This window comes from Parasteatoda tepidariorum, chromosome 7, assembly GCF_043381705.1.
Source record: "Parasteatoda tepidariorum isolate YZ-2023 chromosome 7, CAS_Ptep_4.0, whole genome shotgun sequence".
NCBI lineage: Eukaryota > Metazoa > Arthropoda > Arachnida > Araneae > Theridiidae > Parasteatoda > Parasteatoda tepidariorum.
The window spans coordinates 17,492,240-17,511,135 of NC_092210.1; the positions used below are offsets into that span (position 1 = coordinate 17,492,240).

General features: G+C 26.6%; 1 protein-coding gene across 1 annotated transcript in view; it reads left to right on the top strand.

Annotated features, from left to right (window-relative positions):
* Window positions 1-18,896, top strand: part of LOC107449736 (histone acetyltransferase 1) — a 60,558-nt gene continuing 41,662 nt past the window's right edge. The window contains exons 1-8 of the mRNA XM_016065364.4: window positions 1-471; window positions 2,766-2,889; window positions 4,479-4,596; window positions 6,179-6,316; window positions 10,661-10,815; window positions 12,134-12,195; window positions 14,878-14,971; window positions 17,404-17,562. Coding sequence (XP_015920850.2) covers window positions 461-471; window positions 2,766-2,889; window positions 4,479-4,596; window positions 6,179-6,316; window positions 10,661-10,815; window positions 12,134-12,195; window positions 14,878-14,971; window positions 17,404-17,562 — 861 coding nt within the window. The 5' untranslated portion in view covers window positions 1-460. The remainder of the gene's footprint in view (window positions 472-2,765; window positions 2,890-4,478; window positions 4,597-6,178; window positions 6,317-10,660; window positions 10,816-12,133; window positions 12,196-14,877; window positions 14,972-17,403; window positions 17,563-18,896) is intronic.

The following is an 18,896-nucleotide window of genomic DNA, read 5'->3' on the forward strand; positions in this document are numbered from 1 at the left end:
ATATTTGTTGGCATTCAAAGCCAAGATGGCTCAGAGTATAAATATGAGCGACTGTGATCTCACATCCGGGACACTTGTGATATTAAATAGATACATTTTTAATAACTTTATTAAAAATACTTTTTTATGTCGTGATCATGGATAGATACTTAATCAGAACTATTATGTGCATTAAATTTCAGTTTGGTCGCTAATATATTTTATTACTGACCTGTATAAAGCTTAACTATTGTTAATGTATCAATCACAATTTATTGGTATTTTAATAATGATCCTTCCAATGAATCACACAAAAACAATTTTTTTATTTAAATATTTTAAATAAGAAAAATAGCAATACTACCAACAAAACGTTTTTTAAAGTGAAATGTTTTTCGCTGAATTTGCCTGTTTTTATCATGAATTTCAGCTGTATATTACTTGAAAACATTTAAAGTATTTTGATAATATAGTACTTTAAATGGCTTCTAGGTAAGATTTATTCATAAAATATTCATTTTTCTACATTCACCTCGCAATCAACTCTTTATTTATTATGAATGCTTACATAATATCAAATTGTATTGAAAAAAGAATTAATCTAATTGCTTTATACCTAGTTCTGAAGGGATTTAAGAAAAAGAAAAGCAAGTTAGGAGTGATGAAGAAACTCTTTCTTTTAAAAAATAAAATCAAGAGCAGAAATATTTTAGATTTTTAAATTATAACGAACTAAATTATAATGAACTAATTTAAACATCATGATTAGATAGAAAGAGAGGAATCATGTTTCTACTATAAACATAACCATAATTTATAAATTAATTTTAATTTAAATTTTTTATTACTTAATATCCTGCACAAATCGCAATTATTATTATTATAACTCGCGGTTAAATTTATTGATATTCTTTTTAACATATTTAGGATAGTAAATAAGTAATGTTTCTATCTTCAACAGAACTTAATATTTAATTTTATATTTTATGTAATTTTTTAATATGTCTTATGCATATTCCATTCCTTGCAACTCCTTCACATTTATTGTTATTAATTTCAAATATAATACATATAGAAAATAAGTTCTGTTTCTATTTTACAAATGTAATTATAATTTATAAGCCTTATATTTGTAATTTTTTTTTTTGCAATGGAAAAGTACGTAACTTTTTATTCGACCTCCCAAAATTTTGGGCATGTGTGGCGTGCTGTAGCATATATGCTAGCCAATTGCTGAAAAAGTATTTTAGAATTTGGGGAGATTTCTGTATCGTGATCTGTGGCAGAATAATTACCAAGTCTTGGAAACTTCTGGGCAGTGGCTCACGAGAAACTGAAATAAACATCACAGAAGGGACCAACACAAAAGGTATAACTTGTAGCCATCCCGGCAATTATCTACATGTTTTTTTTAAAAATTTTGCAAGTTTAAAATCTATTTGGCACCTTGGCGATTGTAGTTGGCGCAATAGATCATGATACGGAAATATCCCCTAGGATTTTCATGTACCACTTCCTGATAATTAGAATAATTATGACACAGGTTCGAAATCTTAGTTCTGATAATTGTTTGTAAGATCAATATTGAATTAGAATAATCAAACTTAAGCTTTTGTAACATTTGTACTAAATATAATATAAAATGTATGCTAGGTCTATACTTACTATATAACTTATACTTACTATTTAAGCTTTTATAAATTAGTAACTAAACTTATACTTTTATAATTTTTGTTAAATCTCTGTTGTGGTAAATATTTGAATATATTTTATTATGAATTTTAAAAGCTTGTTTACAAAATTTTTAAAGGGGTTACTCTTCATTCATTAAGTGAAATCTATACTTTTTATTACATTCTTTTTGCTTCTTATATATGGTAAAAAAAATAGATAAACATTTCTAACCATTCTAAACTGAATTTTCAATGTTCTACTCCTTTAATTCCAACTCTGAACTTAGTAGTTCAGACTAGAACTATTATTAATTTAAGAAACTGCTCTGCGGGGAAATTTTTAACTAAGTCTGTATGCCTTTGATTGTTCAAAAATTACTATGAAATTGCATTTTAGTAAATTGAGAGGTGAAGCATTAAATTTTTTTTTGGATTTTTTTAAATAAAAACAATGTGAAATTTTTATTTTTATAAAAATCTGAAATGTCTTTTTCATTAAAAATATAGGGTAGTTTTCTGTATCAATTAATGTGTGTGAAAAAATAATAACCAAGTTTTGGTCACTTCCTGTCATTAACTCGTGTGAAACTAAACGATAAAAAATCATAAAAGAGGACCAACTTAAAGATTGTAACTGGCTGCCTCTATACATATCAACCGATGCATATTATTTTATTAATGTGTGTAAGTTTGAAATCCCTTTAGTGTTTGTAATTAGCCTGAACAGGTATCCATATGGAAAACTGCCCAAAATGTTTTAAGTAACTGAAATATAAATTTCTTGACTGAAATTTTGAAAAACTTTATGCTTGCTGGCATTAAACCAAACTCATCCTTAAAGAAAAATGTAATATTTATCAGTTACCTGGTGGCAAGCAAAAAGTCACCAAAAAATTTAGACCTCCACTAACTGTTTTTATTATTTGTTTGTTTTATTTATTTTTTGAACACTGGACAAAAGAGACTTTTACAAATGAAATTAAATTTAAAAAAACAACAAACATAATTGAATTTCTTTGCGCCTGACTGATCGAAAAGTGCCAAAATATATATTTTTTTACTTAATTGTGAAAATAACAATCATTTATTACATTACTGTTTCTTTCAATTTAGGTTAGATCGTTTATTTCTTTTGTTGGACACAGGCTCAACACCATTAACTCGGAAAGCTGCAGCTGTGCAGCTGGGTGAAGTTCAAAAGCTTCATCCTCATGAACTGCATAATTTATTAGCCAAAGTAAATAGTTTTAATTTATTTTCCAAACATCTATGTTAATTTTTTAAAAATTATGTCCTAAAATAAAATTATAAATAGAAACACTTATATTTTTGAAGTTAATATTTTAAGTTTTATACATTATATTTCACTATATTTAAATTATAGCTGCTTTTCAACTTGTAGAAGATTTAATTGTAGCTGTTGTTCACTGTAGAAGATTTATTTATTGTTATTTTACTGTATCATACAAATTTAATTTTTAATCATATCACAGTTGCATTAAACATGTTTAAAAAAAATGTTCTTGAAAATAAATGAATAAATAAAAATTTCAAAAGATTTGAATATTTTGATATCTTGAATTACTACATTTATCTTTTACAGTTTTAAAGTTATTTTTTCAATGTTTATTGAAATTAGTTTGAAAAACAGCTTTAAATTTTCTTTTGCTAGTTAACTGCTATAAGAAATAGTGTTCAGAGTTTATTAACTCCCATTTCTAGTATATTTTTGATCGGAAGTTGCAGATAAACCATTCAAGGGTTGTATTTTGCTTCCAGACTGAAGATTTTTCTTTCCTAATAAAGCTCTAGATTAGCTATTATGAATAACTTGTTACCAGAATCATAAAAAAAGATAGACAATAGACACTTTTAGATAGAAGTAGGTACCAACAGCGCATTCCATTAGAGTTTGGGACCCAAGACTGGAACTCTTTTTACTGAAAGCAGATCCCTGGTTAAAACTTGAATTCTCTGCCTTTTCATTCATTTATCAACATGAATAGTTATAATTATTCTATCGAAAAGTTGACAAAATAAAGAATTTCAAAACAAGAAAAGAGTTATATTTAAATTATCAAGGCTGTTAATTAAATCATTTAGAAAAAGCAACATTGTAATATGATGTTTAGAATAATTTTTATCTCCTCTTTAAGCTGCATATAAAGAAGAAAAAAATAGTTTATATATTTGAGGTTTAGTTATAATTTTGCTTATACTCTTTTTTTGTGTGTGCGTTCAATGGGGTGCATCATAACTAATTTTTCGTGTCCCCTTTATGATTTCTGTCTGATTTGATGGATAAGGCGCAAATACTGAATGACAATGAGTATCAAAAATTATTTTTGGATGTCAAAAAAATAATTAGCCAACAATTATTAGTCATTCTGTTTACATGTTATAATGTGTCAAATACAATAAAAATGGCAGACAGGATATGAAAAATAAGTTATGTCATGTCTCTTGCGCCACATTATTTTCCACTCCAGAAAAAACAAGCAAACAATAATAGCACTCCTGTCGATTAACGTAGGCTAAATTTTAAATGTCTTTATAATTTCTTTTCCTTTGTTATTAATAACTGAAGAAGTACCTAAGCAAATCCAGTATCCTAAGGACGCGTAATTTTCGAAGTCATGCAGGATAACTGTAGATAACGATTTGTACGATTTACCTGTCATTATATTTTTAAACATGGTGATGTAAAAATTTCATTTATTAATCATAACAGTTTTATTTTGTGTTTCTTTTTGCTATAAGTTGATACAATGCTAATATTTCTAAACTTGTTTTTTCGGTTAATACATGACATACATTGTTTTTTAGGTGAAACGTTACATCTACAATTCAAATTGGGATACCCGTATTGCTGCCGGTCAGGCAGTAGAATCCATCATTAAAAATGTGCCAGAATGGGAGCCTGCAAACTATTCCTATGCTAAAAGTAAATTTCTAATCTTTTATTTTTAATACTGTTATAGAATCTGAAAAATGCAGTAGGGAACCAATTATCCGGAATGCAGGGGACCATCGCTTTCCCATATGTCAGAATTTCCCGGTTTTCCACAAAAAAAAAAAAAAAATTCATTCCTTCATCCTACTCCATGATCAGTCTGGCGACGACTGATTTGAGGAGAATTTCTCTGCTTTTTGCAGTTGCACTTTCCCGTGATTACGTCATTCCATTTGGCTTTTAAGCAGGGCTCGAAAAACCGTCCGTCCACGGCGGTCAAAAATTCTCCGCTGACAACGAATTTCTCGAATCTGAAGCCATTTTTTCCGTTAATGTTTGTGATACATTTTCAATTTGTGTTATCTTTCAAGGGTCTAGCGCCTCACTTCTAAAATGACCATCTAATCTAGAACTATTCATTACTATTAGCAACCTTCTCTATTCATTACTATTAGTAACCTAGTATTTCTTTTATTACTGCATAATGTAATCCTAGTATTTGTAATCCTAGTAATTACTAATTCATTGTGTAATTTATATAAATGTTTGTAATAAATAAGAGAAAATTATATTTTTATCTATTTAGAAGCTACGGGTTAGTTTCAAAGGAGAATGGGTACATTGTTGGACAAGTTGTCTTCGGGGACGGGTAAAATTTCTGAGTTTTTTCGAGCCCTGCTTTTAAGCATTGAGAATTTGATGATCTGCTGTTGGTTTTTCTACCAGGCAGAGAGAGCTGTTTTTCCGCATTCAGTTTGCAAACTTGCCATTATATATATTATCCATTTTACATGATGTCACAGAACTTTAAGCATAAGCTATCGGCTTATCTTGGTTTTGTTTGAACATGTCTATTCCAAAGTTCAGCTTTTATTTAAAAAATGTTTTAAATATTTTAGGAAATAAAAATTAAAACTTTAATTAAATTTAATGATTTTTGAACAAATTTCTTCAGAATTAGGCGGCAATGAAAGGGTTGGAACTATTTAGAAGAGTCAATAATTTACTTACAGAAAGTTTTTTAAATTGAGATTTTGTGTTCATTTTATTTTATCTAAGTCTATCTTTCCTTTTCGTTTGAATGAATGGAAAGAAAAAGAATTCCTCCTTTTCATCTACTCAGCTTCTTCAAGGATGACTCAGTCAGTCTTGTTCATAAATCTACCAAGCAAAGTTTTTCCCGGTTTTCTGAAAACCGAATAAACGGTTTTATATTGTACAGCTAACTATACTCTTACTTTATTTTTGATTAAGAAATAGCTGGATTTTAGCCATTTTCATTTTTACTTTTATATTTACATTAGTGAAGTATAGCGTTGAATTTTTTTTTATTCTGTTCACTGATAAGCCTTATATAATGTGTATTTCCCCATTGTAAATCAAAGATCCCACACCTTTCCCTGGTCCCAGCTTCAAGGATGACTGAAATTTCTGCATTTTGCATCAAATGTTCAAATTCAGAAAGGCGGGGAAATCCAGCTAAATTTTCTCCCGTTTTTTTGGATAAAAGGTTCTGTACTGTGTAAATTAACTTCAAGAAATGTTTTAATTATTTATTCACAATGCATTTTAGATGAAAGCTTTAACAAGCCTCAAGATTTGTCATTTACTGGTCGAATGTCTTTTGAAAAGTTTGATGTTAATAAAGTAATGCAAAATGGAAGCAACTTGTTAGCATGTGACAGTGCGAAAATAGAAGAGAAAGAAATTGGTAAAAGCTTTTACACATTTAACTGATTCTTTTTTAATTTTAATGATTAGTTACTAGAAGCAGTTTTTAATATATTGGGGTAGGGTTGTCCAGAAAGTATGTGCCTATTTTGGAGGAAAAATCTAAACAAAGCTCTCATAAATATTGTATCAAAGAGTTTTGATTATTGAAGCCTCATTATAAGACTCTTCAGTTATCTGACACTTACACAGGTATTAAAAGCATTCTGAAAAAAAAGTTATGTTACTCTACTCAGATATGAGATTCTTCCTACTTTCTAAATTTTAGAAGGAAATATTAAATGTCTATTTTTTTTCTACTTTGTTTCGATGTTGTATTTTCTTATTATTTTATTCTTAATAATGATTTATACATAAAGCTTAACATTTTGTTTGTTGGACTGTCAATGTAGCACATATTGTAAAAAAAAAGAAAAAAAAAATTTAATTATTTAAGTGTTTTCTTTTTGTGCAAAATAGTAACACTGTTTATTTTTTTCCCCTATGATGTTTTATTTTTAGTGTGAAAACAAATTAGTTTTTTTTAAATTTTTTTTTTGAACTTAATTATAGTTTCTAGTTATTATCTTAAGTAATTTTACTCATAGTTTAATAATACATAACCTTTAAGAACACTTGTTTATTTTGTTTATGTATTGTACAACCATATCTCATAACCTTTCTTTTTTTTTAAAAAAAAGAAGGGAAAAAGGCAAAATAAAAATAACCATTAATGGATTAAGCTTATATATCACTTTTTTTATTTGTGACATTTTGTTTATTTACACATAATCTGTGATGGTATTTATACAATGGTTGATGAAATAATAATAATTATTTTGGGTAACATGGACTCTCTGTGATATTATTTATTACAACACTAGAGTAATCAAGGAAACAATGGCACCGTCTATGTGATGTACCTTTTTAAACGAGAGTTCAACGTGAGATATTTGCACAGTTTTCCTTTGAACTTAATAAAAATAAATAAAAAATGCATTTTCTTCTCTATTTCAAAATAGATTTATGAGACTTTTCATAAATAACCATTATATTTTTTGGGAACAAAAGAGATGTGCTGAAAAGATTCTTACTGTCAAGCTTAATGCAGGGCTGATTGTGCTCCGGAAAAAATCAGGATTTCCGGAATTTTCGCTAACAGTGATTCGGAAGTTTCCGGAGATCGAAGGTCCAGACGTTTCAAAAAATCATTGATCGCAAAAGTTTCCGGAAATCAAATTTTCAAAGGTGGAACTTAAAAACACAGTTTATTTTATTTGTTTGTAATTGAGAGCCAGACAGATACTTTATAAGCTTATATTCATGATTAATATTAATTTTTTATCAGTAAATAGTTGTTATAATTATTAACTCAAGAAAGAAAGACATATTTGTAAATTTTAGTTACTTCTCCAGATCATCATAGGTATGTGTAAATGGTGTAGGTATGTGTAAAAGCTTTAATATATTTTAAGTAAACTAAGAAATATTGCGAAAAAGAGAAAAAAAAACTTGTTTAAATTTTTTTCTAATTTTTCAATTTAAAGTGTTTTTTTCTTTTTTTTTCTTCTTCTTCTTTTTTTTAACTCGAGAAATTTTCCGGAATTTTGACTTGGGCCCACAATCACCCCTGTTAATGTCTCCTTGTGAGGAAATCTATTTCAGAGACTTGGATGGTACGAAAAGTAAAAACCTGTTTATGAAAAAAATGGATGTCATCAAGCTATGCAACGATCAAGAGGCACAATAGCTTTTGGAATTTATCAGTGATGAAGTGGAATTCAAACTAGAAACTTTAAAGTCACTTTTTAAATAATTTTTTTTTTAAATGGAGAAACCTAACATTAACAAAAACCTTGTAAATTAGTATTCCAAACTGCATTTACCATGACTCTTTCATTTGCCAAACTTTATGAATCATCAGAAAAAGAATGATTTACAAAAGTTAAATTATGAACAATTAAAACGTGTTCAGATTGAGTACAATTGTGATTTTAATTAATGCTTTAAAGAATAAAATTGTACATATCATTGTGGATAGTATCATTAAATGTGAAGAAAAAAACATATTTGATTGTCATTCGTTAGCAGAAATTTTATTTAGTTTAAAACATATTTATAATATTTAGAATTTTTTCAAGGAATTATTTATCTTTTTCAAAGAATTAAGAAAAATATCGTCCATCAACCGTTATTTAAATATATGTTTTAAAATATATATTATAAACATAAGACATATAATCAAAGTTAAAATTATGAAATGTAAGTACGAATGTATAAGTAAAAAAAAAATCATTCTGTTTAAATTTATGGAAAAAATTTTTTTTAATGATATTTGCACAAGTTAAAAAAAAAAAAAAAAATTGTTAAACTCTAAATCGATAAAATATTCAGTTTCCTATTTCGTTTCAGCATTCTATTGCATACCAAGTTTATACACCGATTGTGTTCTGAAATGGCAATACCAAAATCTAGTATGGTCACACGTGACACACGTTTTTTCATTTTATTTTTATAATACTGTATAAAAGTGTCTGACGCCCGGTGACTGAGCGGAAGCGCTTCGCGCTGTCGTGCCACAGTTCCCTGGTTTAATCCTCGGGCTGGGCAAGGTTGACTCAGCCTTTCATCCCTCCCCCCCCTTTTACTAATGTTCTGGTATTAAAAGTGACTTAGCTGTTTTATCCAAATGAATATCATTAAAAAGTAATATTATGGTATACCATTCATTAAAACATTCTACCAAGTCAATACAATTATATACACTTGGAAAATGAAATATTTTAATAAATTTAGTCCTTTCTATGCCAGTGCTTGAACTTCAGTAAGATGAATAAAACAATCTTTATTAGTACTGAAAACTATTAAGCAACTGAATATTTTAGCTCATGCTTTTTGGTTTATTTTTAACACCTGAAATGTTAAAAGTGCAAAAAATTTTGTTGTAACAATATAATTTTTTTCTGTCCACATTGGTATGCTATCTTTAAATTATGTTAAAATTTATCTTAAAAATCATTTTTCTACTGTCACCTAATATACTATAAGTTACATTTGTAAGTTGAAACTTGTCGGATAAAACACATTTTTCAGTAAATTATTATGTTTTTTAAATTATCAGGATAACATACTTTTACAATATTGCTATATATCTTTTGTCTAAAAATGCATTCCATTTTTTGATATTAAACACATAATTTTTAATTTTTTCTTGTTCTTCATTATTCTATTTTATCCTTGTTGACTAACTCAGGATAATTTTCTGTATAAATTAATTTGATCGAGTCGTATCTAGGGCATTACCACCATATAAATTATACTTTGTTATAATTTTTTTTTTAAATAATCAGAATAACATACTTTACAATTAATGCCATTTTTCTTTTGCATAAAAATGCATTCCATTTTTTGGTAATAAACACATTATAATTTTTCTTGTTCTTCGTTATTCTTTTTTCCCCTTGTCCACTAACTCAGGATGATTTTCTGCATAAATTTTTTTTTGATTGAGTCATGTCTAGAGCATTACTACCATATAAATTTTACTATTTGCAATATATCATAGTAAATGTTAAAATTTAAAAATAAATTTTAAAAGTAATTAATAAAAAGATAAAAAAAATTTTAAATAAATAATTTGATTGAAATATTTTTGCACTTAACAAACCAGATTGCAACCCCAACAAGCCAACCGTATATTCCAATTGCTCTCAACTATGCATCACAAAGAGTAACACTAGTTCAAAACCTAGGCATTCATTTAAAACAATCAGCCCCCTCCCCCCAACTATTTGTAAATATGCTTTCAAAGTTTATGATCAAACTGTGTGTACCAAATCAAACGACGCACAGTTTTCTCAATTGTTCGGAATTTATTCGTTAACTTAATAAAGAAAATATTATATTATTATATTACACTTAAAAAATCAACTTAAAAAGTTCCTGGAATTTTTGGATAATTTTGATTATGAGACACATCGGATTTGCTGCTCTGGAGGTTCTTATTAAATTGTTGTCTGCAATTTATCTATTTGATAATAAAACTTTTTCCAAATTTTGTTTGTGAGATTTAATAGGCATTAAGATTGCCATTTGCTTTCTATCACTCTTATATATTTAGAATTGTCCGTATAAATCCTTTTGGAAATTGGCACGGAAATTCTGGACAAACATCATAATGTTTTTTTATCTTAGGTAGTTAACTATAAAGCTAATAATTTAATATTGTACTTTATATAAATTTACTTTATGTATAGAACATCATATTTCATTAAAAGTGTTAATGTTTATTGTATTATGTTAAATGAAGAAATATTTATATCAAGTCTAATATTTTTTTATGCAGATATGAATCTCCAAGAGAATCTCGCCAGACAAAGGCAGATGTTAAATCAGCACTTGGGATTAGATGTTTTTGACGATTTTGGTTCTAATTATTTGTCCAGTGAAGATTTTGAAGTAAACCATACTGCTAGCAGTGTAAAAATAAAGCAAGAAAAAGTAATGCTCTTAAATTGTTTAAAATATATTTATTTTTTATAAACTACTTTTTCAATTATATCAAAACAATTAATTTGAATTAAACTGTCATTCTAGTTTAGAGTTTTAATAACTTATTGTAAAATTTTAAAACATCTTATTTTTTAATGGTGGGAATAAAAATTTGAATTGAAAGTAGTTCATGTATTTATGTAACATTGCTGTGTATATAATTTTTAATTATAACCTAAATAAATTTAAGTATTCACAAATTATTTATTTATAGCTTATTTTTTCTTAAAGAACATGGTAACCATAGTAAGATAAAAGCTTAAAGTATCTGTGCAAACAATCCAAAAGTATCTTATATCATAATTTTATTAAATATACGAAAAAAGTTAACTATTTAATATTTTTATTTATTCTTGACAAAATATATATAGATATATATACACATGCATATTTACTTTATTATTATTACTTTAAGAACATTGCAGAAATATTAATAGTTATAGAACTACATTCATATAAAGTATTTATCATATTAAATAACATTTGTAATTTTGTTTGAAATGAAATTACATTATAAGATTTCCTACTGTCACCACAATGGTCTATTTTCAATGTAAAGCGATAGTCGCATCGAGTTAAGTTGTAAAAAATTAGCTAATTGTAGACTACCAGTAATCTCTGCCGCCAATCTTTGGGCTGAAGTGGCAGTTATATCTTTTATCTTTGGGAGCAGCATGCTTACAACTAAACACTGACTTTTTTTTACCTTGCATTACGCTGTCTGCTTCATATTCTCTTTTCCCCTCACTGCAAACTATTTTTTTGCGCGAGCGGATACTTTTTTATATTACAAAAAGTATTAAAAAAGTATCATCTGCAAATTTGGAGAATCACCACCAATGTAATCGTGTGCACATGCGTTTATATTATCTAACTATGATGATGACTAAATTAGCAAAATTATTAGCTTACTAGTTTTACTAGATTACTAGTTTTATAAAAAAGGTTGAAAACCCTAGAATAAAAACTACATATTAATAATTTTTTTTAAATATAATTTGCACATTTTTTTAAATATAAAGTTACATATTCTGAATGTGCAGAACTGGCTGCTAAATTTTATAGTGTAGCAATTATTTTCTTTTTTAAATAACAATTTTTTGTATTAGTAGTTAAAGAAAGTTTTGTTCAATATTTATGATTATAAATTCTGTATTTTTATTAATCAAGTTTGTTAGTTTCTTAAAATTTCGGAAAAGTTTTGTGCAATTTTTTTTAAAACATTTATTCTTAGTTAACAATTTTTTTATTTATTTTTTATTAACAGACTGACGCAACAGAAACCTTGAACAGTGAAACTTCCAATCTTTCGCTTCAAACAAGTCAAAGGTACATTTTTTTTTCTAAATTAAGTTGGGCAATGAAAAAATTACCCTACTTAATTTTTTTAACATTTAATTTATGGTGTTCTTAGATGTAGCATTTAAGGAACATGTTCGCCCTTAATAATTTTCATGAACATTGAAATTTTACTTATTATTTTTTCTTCTTTTTTTTAAAAGAAAGAAAATTCTTTATTGTTTGTTTAAAAAAATAAAAAATTTAATTTGTTTATGTATAGCACTATAATTTCATTATCTTTTATGTACCTTAAAAATTATTTGATTTTTTAAAATTTTTTTTTATTTTTTATATTTCAAATACTGAGATTTAATTACATTTACTTGTTAAAAATTGTAATAAGTAGCTTGTTGTATAGTTTGTGGAACACTTTACTTGTTTTTAATTATAATGAATTTTTTCATGTTAGAAAATATTAAGAAAATATATAAATTGTTATTATAAAAAAAGTGTGTAAATGGTTCCTCTGACAAAATTTTTATGTATAGTTTTAATTTTTGTTTTTGACCCTCTAAAATAATCACATTACTAATTACAGAGAAATATAACTTGATAGAAAAATAATGTTTAATTTATAATTTGAAAAACATGTTTCTTTCTTAAATATTTAGTTAATGTACATATTTTAAAATTTTAAAAAACAAGTTTTGTATGAATGTTCAAATCTTGTTTTATATGCCTAAAGTTTGAATAATTTTTTTTGTGTAAAAGAAAATGTTTTCTTGAGGCTTTTTAAAAATTATTTAAAATGTATTCTATATTTTCTCGTTCTAAAACTTGCTTTTTAAAATTTTAAAAAACAAGTTTTGTATGTTTAAATCTTGTTTTATATGCCTAAAGTTTGAATAATTTAATTGTGTAAAAGAAAATGTTTTTTTTAGGCTTTTTAAAAATTATTTAAAATGTATTCTATATTTTCTCCTCCGCATACTCTTTAATATTTTGTTTTATTATCTTTTGCTACTAATTGCAGACATTGTTTCAAATTACTTTCTAAATAACTTCCAGTAATAGTCTATGTAACAATATTTTCTAGGTGTCACCCCAGTGGCAGAAGTTTTTTGAGTTATCTGCAACGAAACCCTTTTGCACTTATATCTTTCTGCAAGATAATTTCAATACTAACAAACATATATGTTACTAATTTAAAATAACAAATACGCTGTATTTACAAAAAAAAAAATTTAATTTTCTTAATTGTACATTTAATAGTTTTTTATTCTAATATTATGGGTGATATTCTCGAATTTTGTTGGGGGAGGGGGAGCGCTCAAATTATTTCTTTTTTCGCCTTTTGTTAATAATCATCACAATAAAAAAAAATTTAAAAAGCATGACATCGGTAGTAGTAATTACTGACAAAAAGATAATGACAAAATCACGTGAATTGGATGCCTCAAATGCGTGTTTCGTTTTGAGATAAGGTTGTTGTAATAAATAATATCGTATAAAAAATATTGGATTTAAAAAGTATAGTGTTATCAAGAGCAATAACTGCTAAAAATTCGATAGAATTATTGCCTTAAAAAGTAATTACTCAAATGCACGGTTTGAATTTTCCAGATTGTTTGAAATATATCGGGATATTTAAAATCCACGTGAGTTTCAATATCAATAAATGCCGAAAATAAAATCGAAACATTACATCGATTTACAATACTATTGGCATAAATTGAGTGCGTCAAAAAGTTATTATCTGAATCTATGATTCAAATATTCTGTGGAAATTTCTGTATAAAAAAAAACTAAATTTTTGTACTTTTCAAAAAAAAAAAAAAAATCTTTCTGCAAGAACTTTGTAACATTCTGTGACAATGCTTTCTGTCGCTGCGATTCTGCCATGGGGGGGGTGTCACATAATTGCAATACTATAAATAGTTTAGGAAATAAAATTCTGATTCTTGTCAAATGATTAAAATTCTGAAGTTATCCCAATTTCCATAGACATACATTCCGCTGTTGTTAATATATCTGTTTTTATCATCATAAGTATAGCTGCTCCTTTAATGTGTTCTTTTTTTTTCTTTTAAAATATTATTTTGAACCATATTTCAAAATGTTTCTTAAACAATATATGTATTTTATTGTTTAGCTCAATTAAAAAATTGCAGATTTCCATTTTAAAAAAATCGATATTTCACAAAGAAAAAATTTTTTCTTCGCATTTTTGTAAAACTCTTTTAATTGAATTTAATAAAAGAATTTTTTATCATTTCTGAACTAGCGGAATATCTTCTTAGAAATAGAAAAAAAAAGGTAAATTGTGGACGGAGTTAAATTCCCCGGTATTTTGTAATCTTACCTTGCAATGTTCTGTTGCTTCAGTACACCAATCAAAATGTTTATGTCCTTTATTATTTTAATTGAATATATTTATTTTTTTCAACTTTAATCCCACCTTGCTGTTTCTTAATCTAGTCTTTCTCTGCTCTGATGCATTGGTGTTGCACTTAGACTTTTTTCCTTTTTTAACTATTTTAATTTTATCTCTTAATAATTTAAAATTTAAAAAAAATTATAATTAAATTCATTAAAAAATTTAATATTTCTCGCAATAATCATCACAAAGTTTTTATCATTCTTAATAATTAATGAATGTTACTCACATGTTTTTTAATACAAGGTTTGTTTATGGAGTATTTAAATTTATTTTTAATTCCTGAATCCTAGTATTGCTGAACCTGCAGCCAAAAAAAGAAAGATTGAAAATTGTTCAGATGAAAAACAAGGGGATGTCATTAGTAGTGGAAATTTATGGGAAGAGGTAACTTCAATTTGTGATTATACATTTTTTAATGCTATTCTACTACTTAAATATTTTTAAAATGTTGTTTTAATTTTTTGTCAAGAGCTAAGACTAATGCAGATTGATCTTTTTACCATTTATCAATCAGCACTTTTATAGAAAATATTTTATCTTCCTTTTATTATAATTTTTGTTCCTCAAAAATTGAAATTTTTGACTTATATTTAATGAATGGCAACTTCACAAATATTTTTTTTAACTTGATTTATTTATATTAACTTGATTTATTATAACTTGAATATTTTTTTTAACGGCACCCTCTTTTTTCTTCCTAATTTCTCATTTACGCTCAATAACGTTTTTTTACACAAATGTATTTGAGGGAGAAGGTAACTTCAGATAGCTTTTCAGAAAACGAAAGTGAAATAAAAAAAATACAAAATTCGGGTAGAATTCATGAAATTCTGAGGCAAAAGAATGCACACTGATAATCTAAAAAGTAATTTTGAAATTACTTTTACTGTAGAACTTTTTTTTAGTACTTAAGCATGTTATGGGAAAACTTAAAGATTTCAATTTTATCATTTTTCTAAGAATGCACTGAGTCTTGATTTTGGCCAAATAATAGTTGTAACAATCATAAATTGTCATAAATAATCCTATACTCTGAAAAAATCTGTTAACTGAATCGGCAATTTACTGTTACAAAGCAATTTTTAAAAAAATTACAATGCCTTTTCTGCTTTTACTTTTATTGATATGTTCGCCAGTTCCGGGGACAAGTCGAATACCTCTGCGAGCAATTTTCGATCGAAGGCCATAGATTGTGCGTCCTTGATTTTTCTTATTCTGATTTTTGTTTTTTCCCATATATTGCAATAATGAGCGTGATAAAGAAATGGTAACAATTAAGCAACTTCTGGAATTTTTCCATAATTAGTACTTTTTTTAATTTTCTAATACTTATGTATGATATAGGAAATACTTAGGGATTTCAATTTTATCATTTTTCTAAGAGTGCACTGAATTTTGATTTTAATCAAATAATAATTGTAGCAATCATTGTAAATACTGAACCCATTGTCATAAATAATCCTATACTCTGAAGAAATCTGTGAACTAAATTGACAATTTACTGTTACAAAGCAATTTTTTATTTTTTTTAAGAAAGAAGTTTTCCGATACTTTTTCTGCTTTTTTTATTTCATTGATATGTACGTCAGTTACGGAGCCAAGTCAAAAGCTTTTGTGACCAATTTTGGCCTGAAGGCCATAGATTGTGCATCCATGATTTTTCTTATTCTGACTTGTTTCCCCCCCCCCACATTGCAATGAGTATGATAAAAAAAATGGTAACAATTAAACAACTTCTGGAATTTTTCCATAATTAGTACTTTTTTTTCCCGTTTTCCAGTACTTTTGCATGATATAGGAAAACTCATATACATTATCATTTTCTAGGAGTGCACTGAATCTTGATTTTGACCAAATAATAATTATTCATGTGACCAAATATTTTTTTAGTAGAATACTGACTACTTGGTACTCCACCGTTTTATTAACATTTGCTTGGTATCTACTCATCTGAGTAACCTGGAAATTAAGAAAATTTTTAATTACATTTTCTTAAGGGAATTTTAAATTCTTGAAGAAAACAAAAAATTTCTGCTTAAAACTTAACTATAAATTCTCAAACAATTTTAATTTTCATCAGATCCTAGGCTCTAGTACTTTGAGTGGGTAGAATTGAATTTATATTAGTTTTCATTTCATAAAGTTGTATTATTTATAGTTATATCTTAAAAAATGGGTATTGCTGCTATTTTTTAATTTTTTCATTACATAAAATTTATAATTTATTTCAAATGATAAGCTAAAAGCATTTTTATTTTATTCTTAATATATTATTCTTAGTATTCTTAGTATTTGTCTTCCAAAATTATTTTCTTCACTCAGTCATTAACATTGCGATTTTCATCTATTACTTTAGGCTCTATGTGCTTTTTTTTTTCTTTAAATCTTTTTGGTGATAAATTATAAGTGAAGGAATAAAATATAAATAGGTTTTAATGACAAATTTAAACATTAAACTTCTAGAAAAACACTTTTATACTATTTAAATTAAGTGAATTAAGTTTTTCTTTCAGCTTTTTTGTTTGTCTTTTTTATAGTCTGGTATGTAAATTGTCTTAATTTTTTTTCTTCAGTGCATCGCTAGTAGACTTGATATAGATAAATTTTTAAGTGTTAGTGTTGTTTGCTTATCAAATGTCCGAAACGCGACTAACAATTTGAAAAATCCTTTAAAGAACAATGGAAGTGAACAGAATGCAGATATAGAAACTTTATTGAGGAACAAATTATCTATCTTTATTATTAAGAAATAAATGTTTTTCTTTTACTAATTGCTATATCCAGAACTTAATAAATAATTTATATTTTATTTTCAGTCTAACCACTGGCCATTGGAATCATTCAGTGATAATCTAGTTCAGGATTTATTGAATGCATCTTGGGAAATTCGTCATGGGGCTGCAACAGCTTTACGTGAAATTGTGAGAATTCACGGAAAAGATGCTGGAAAAAAACTAGGAATATCTCTCCATGAAGTAAGTATTCTTCATCGAACACTTTTTTGTATGATTATTTTTATTATTAATGAAGAAAGTATTTACAAAATTTTATATTTTGTAAAACTGTATTATTATTTACCTGAACTCATTATATTGCCTGATAGACCTGAGTTATATAAAACTTCAAACCAGACATGTATTTTTTACACTTACTAACTTGGTCGGGTATGTTACTGTAAGAAAGTAAATTTTGTTGTTAGATAGTTTTGTAGTTAGTTAGTTTTGCTGCCTTCATACTTTGATCTGGCACTTCAATACTTTTAGCTGCAATTGAACACAAGGGAATAGAATTAAAAGAAATAGATGTGTAGAAGGGCACCTCCTGATAGCACTTAATACTTTTAATAATGACACTACTTTGTTAATTAATGCTTATTTGTGCTCAATACTTAGTGTATAATATCTAATACTTTTTTGTTAAAAAGATTTAGATTAGCAAAAATTATCTGATTTATTATTCACAATTAAAATGAAAGTTACTATTGATATAACATTAATAATGCATGCTTTCCTGGCAGATTAAGAATTGGCACATTAATCTATTGATAATCATTGGGTTATTAACAATATACCTTTCTAAGGTAACTATGGCTTTATTACACACACAAAAAAAAAAATCCTTCCAAGTTTAGTTTTGGGAAATGCAAAGATTGAAGACTGTTAATGTAAAGATTAAAATGTTAATTATTTAGAACTCGATGAATCAACTATAGCCGCACATTTTTATAGACTGGGGTATAAATTTGTCTTCGATGAAAGCAAATATTTTTTTCACCCCTGTCATATCAGCTTTATTTTGATGCTCTAAACTAAAATTTTGTTTTATTCATATGAGTGCCAATTCTGCATTTCACTTGGAAATGCATCTTGTCATGGCTTGCCCCTTTCAACCACCTCAAATTTTTCTGTTGAAAACTTCACTTTTCTTTTCTTTTTTCCAAATCTGTTTTTATTATTTACGTGTTTGATGATCTTGATGATGGGCATCATAATTTGAGTGCTCAAGACTTGTCTTTTTACCCCTAAATTTTTATATTAAGGAAGTTTATTCATTGAAAAATTTAGTTTCTTGGGATTATTCATTGCAAATATCAAGTTAATATGATAGAATCCATGGTTATATTCACTTTGTTAATGTTCATATTCATCGATTATACATGAATTATATTTATCGATTATACAATGAATGCTTTCTACTATAATTGGTATTATATTTTGGATAAAAAATATAATTAATAAATTAATTAGATTTTGTTGCATATTAATTATTACACTTTGATTTTTGCCTTTTTGTTTAAATCCTAACATAT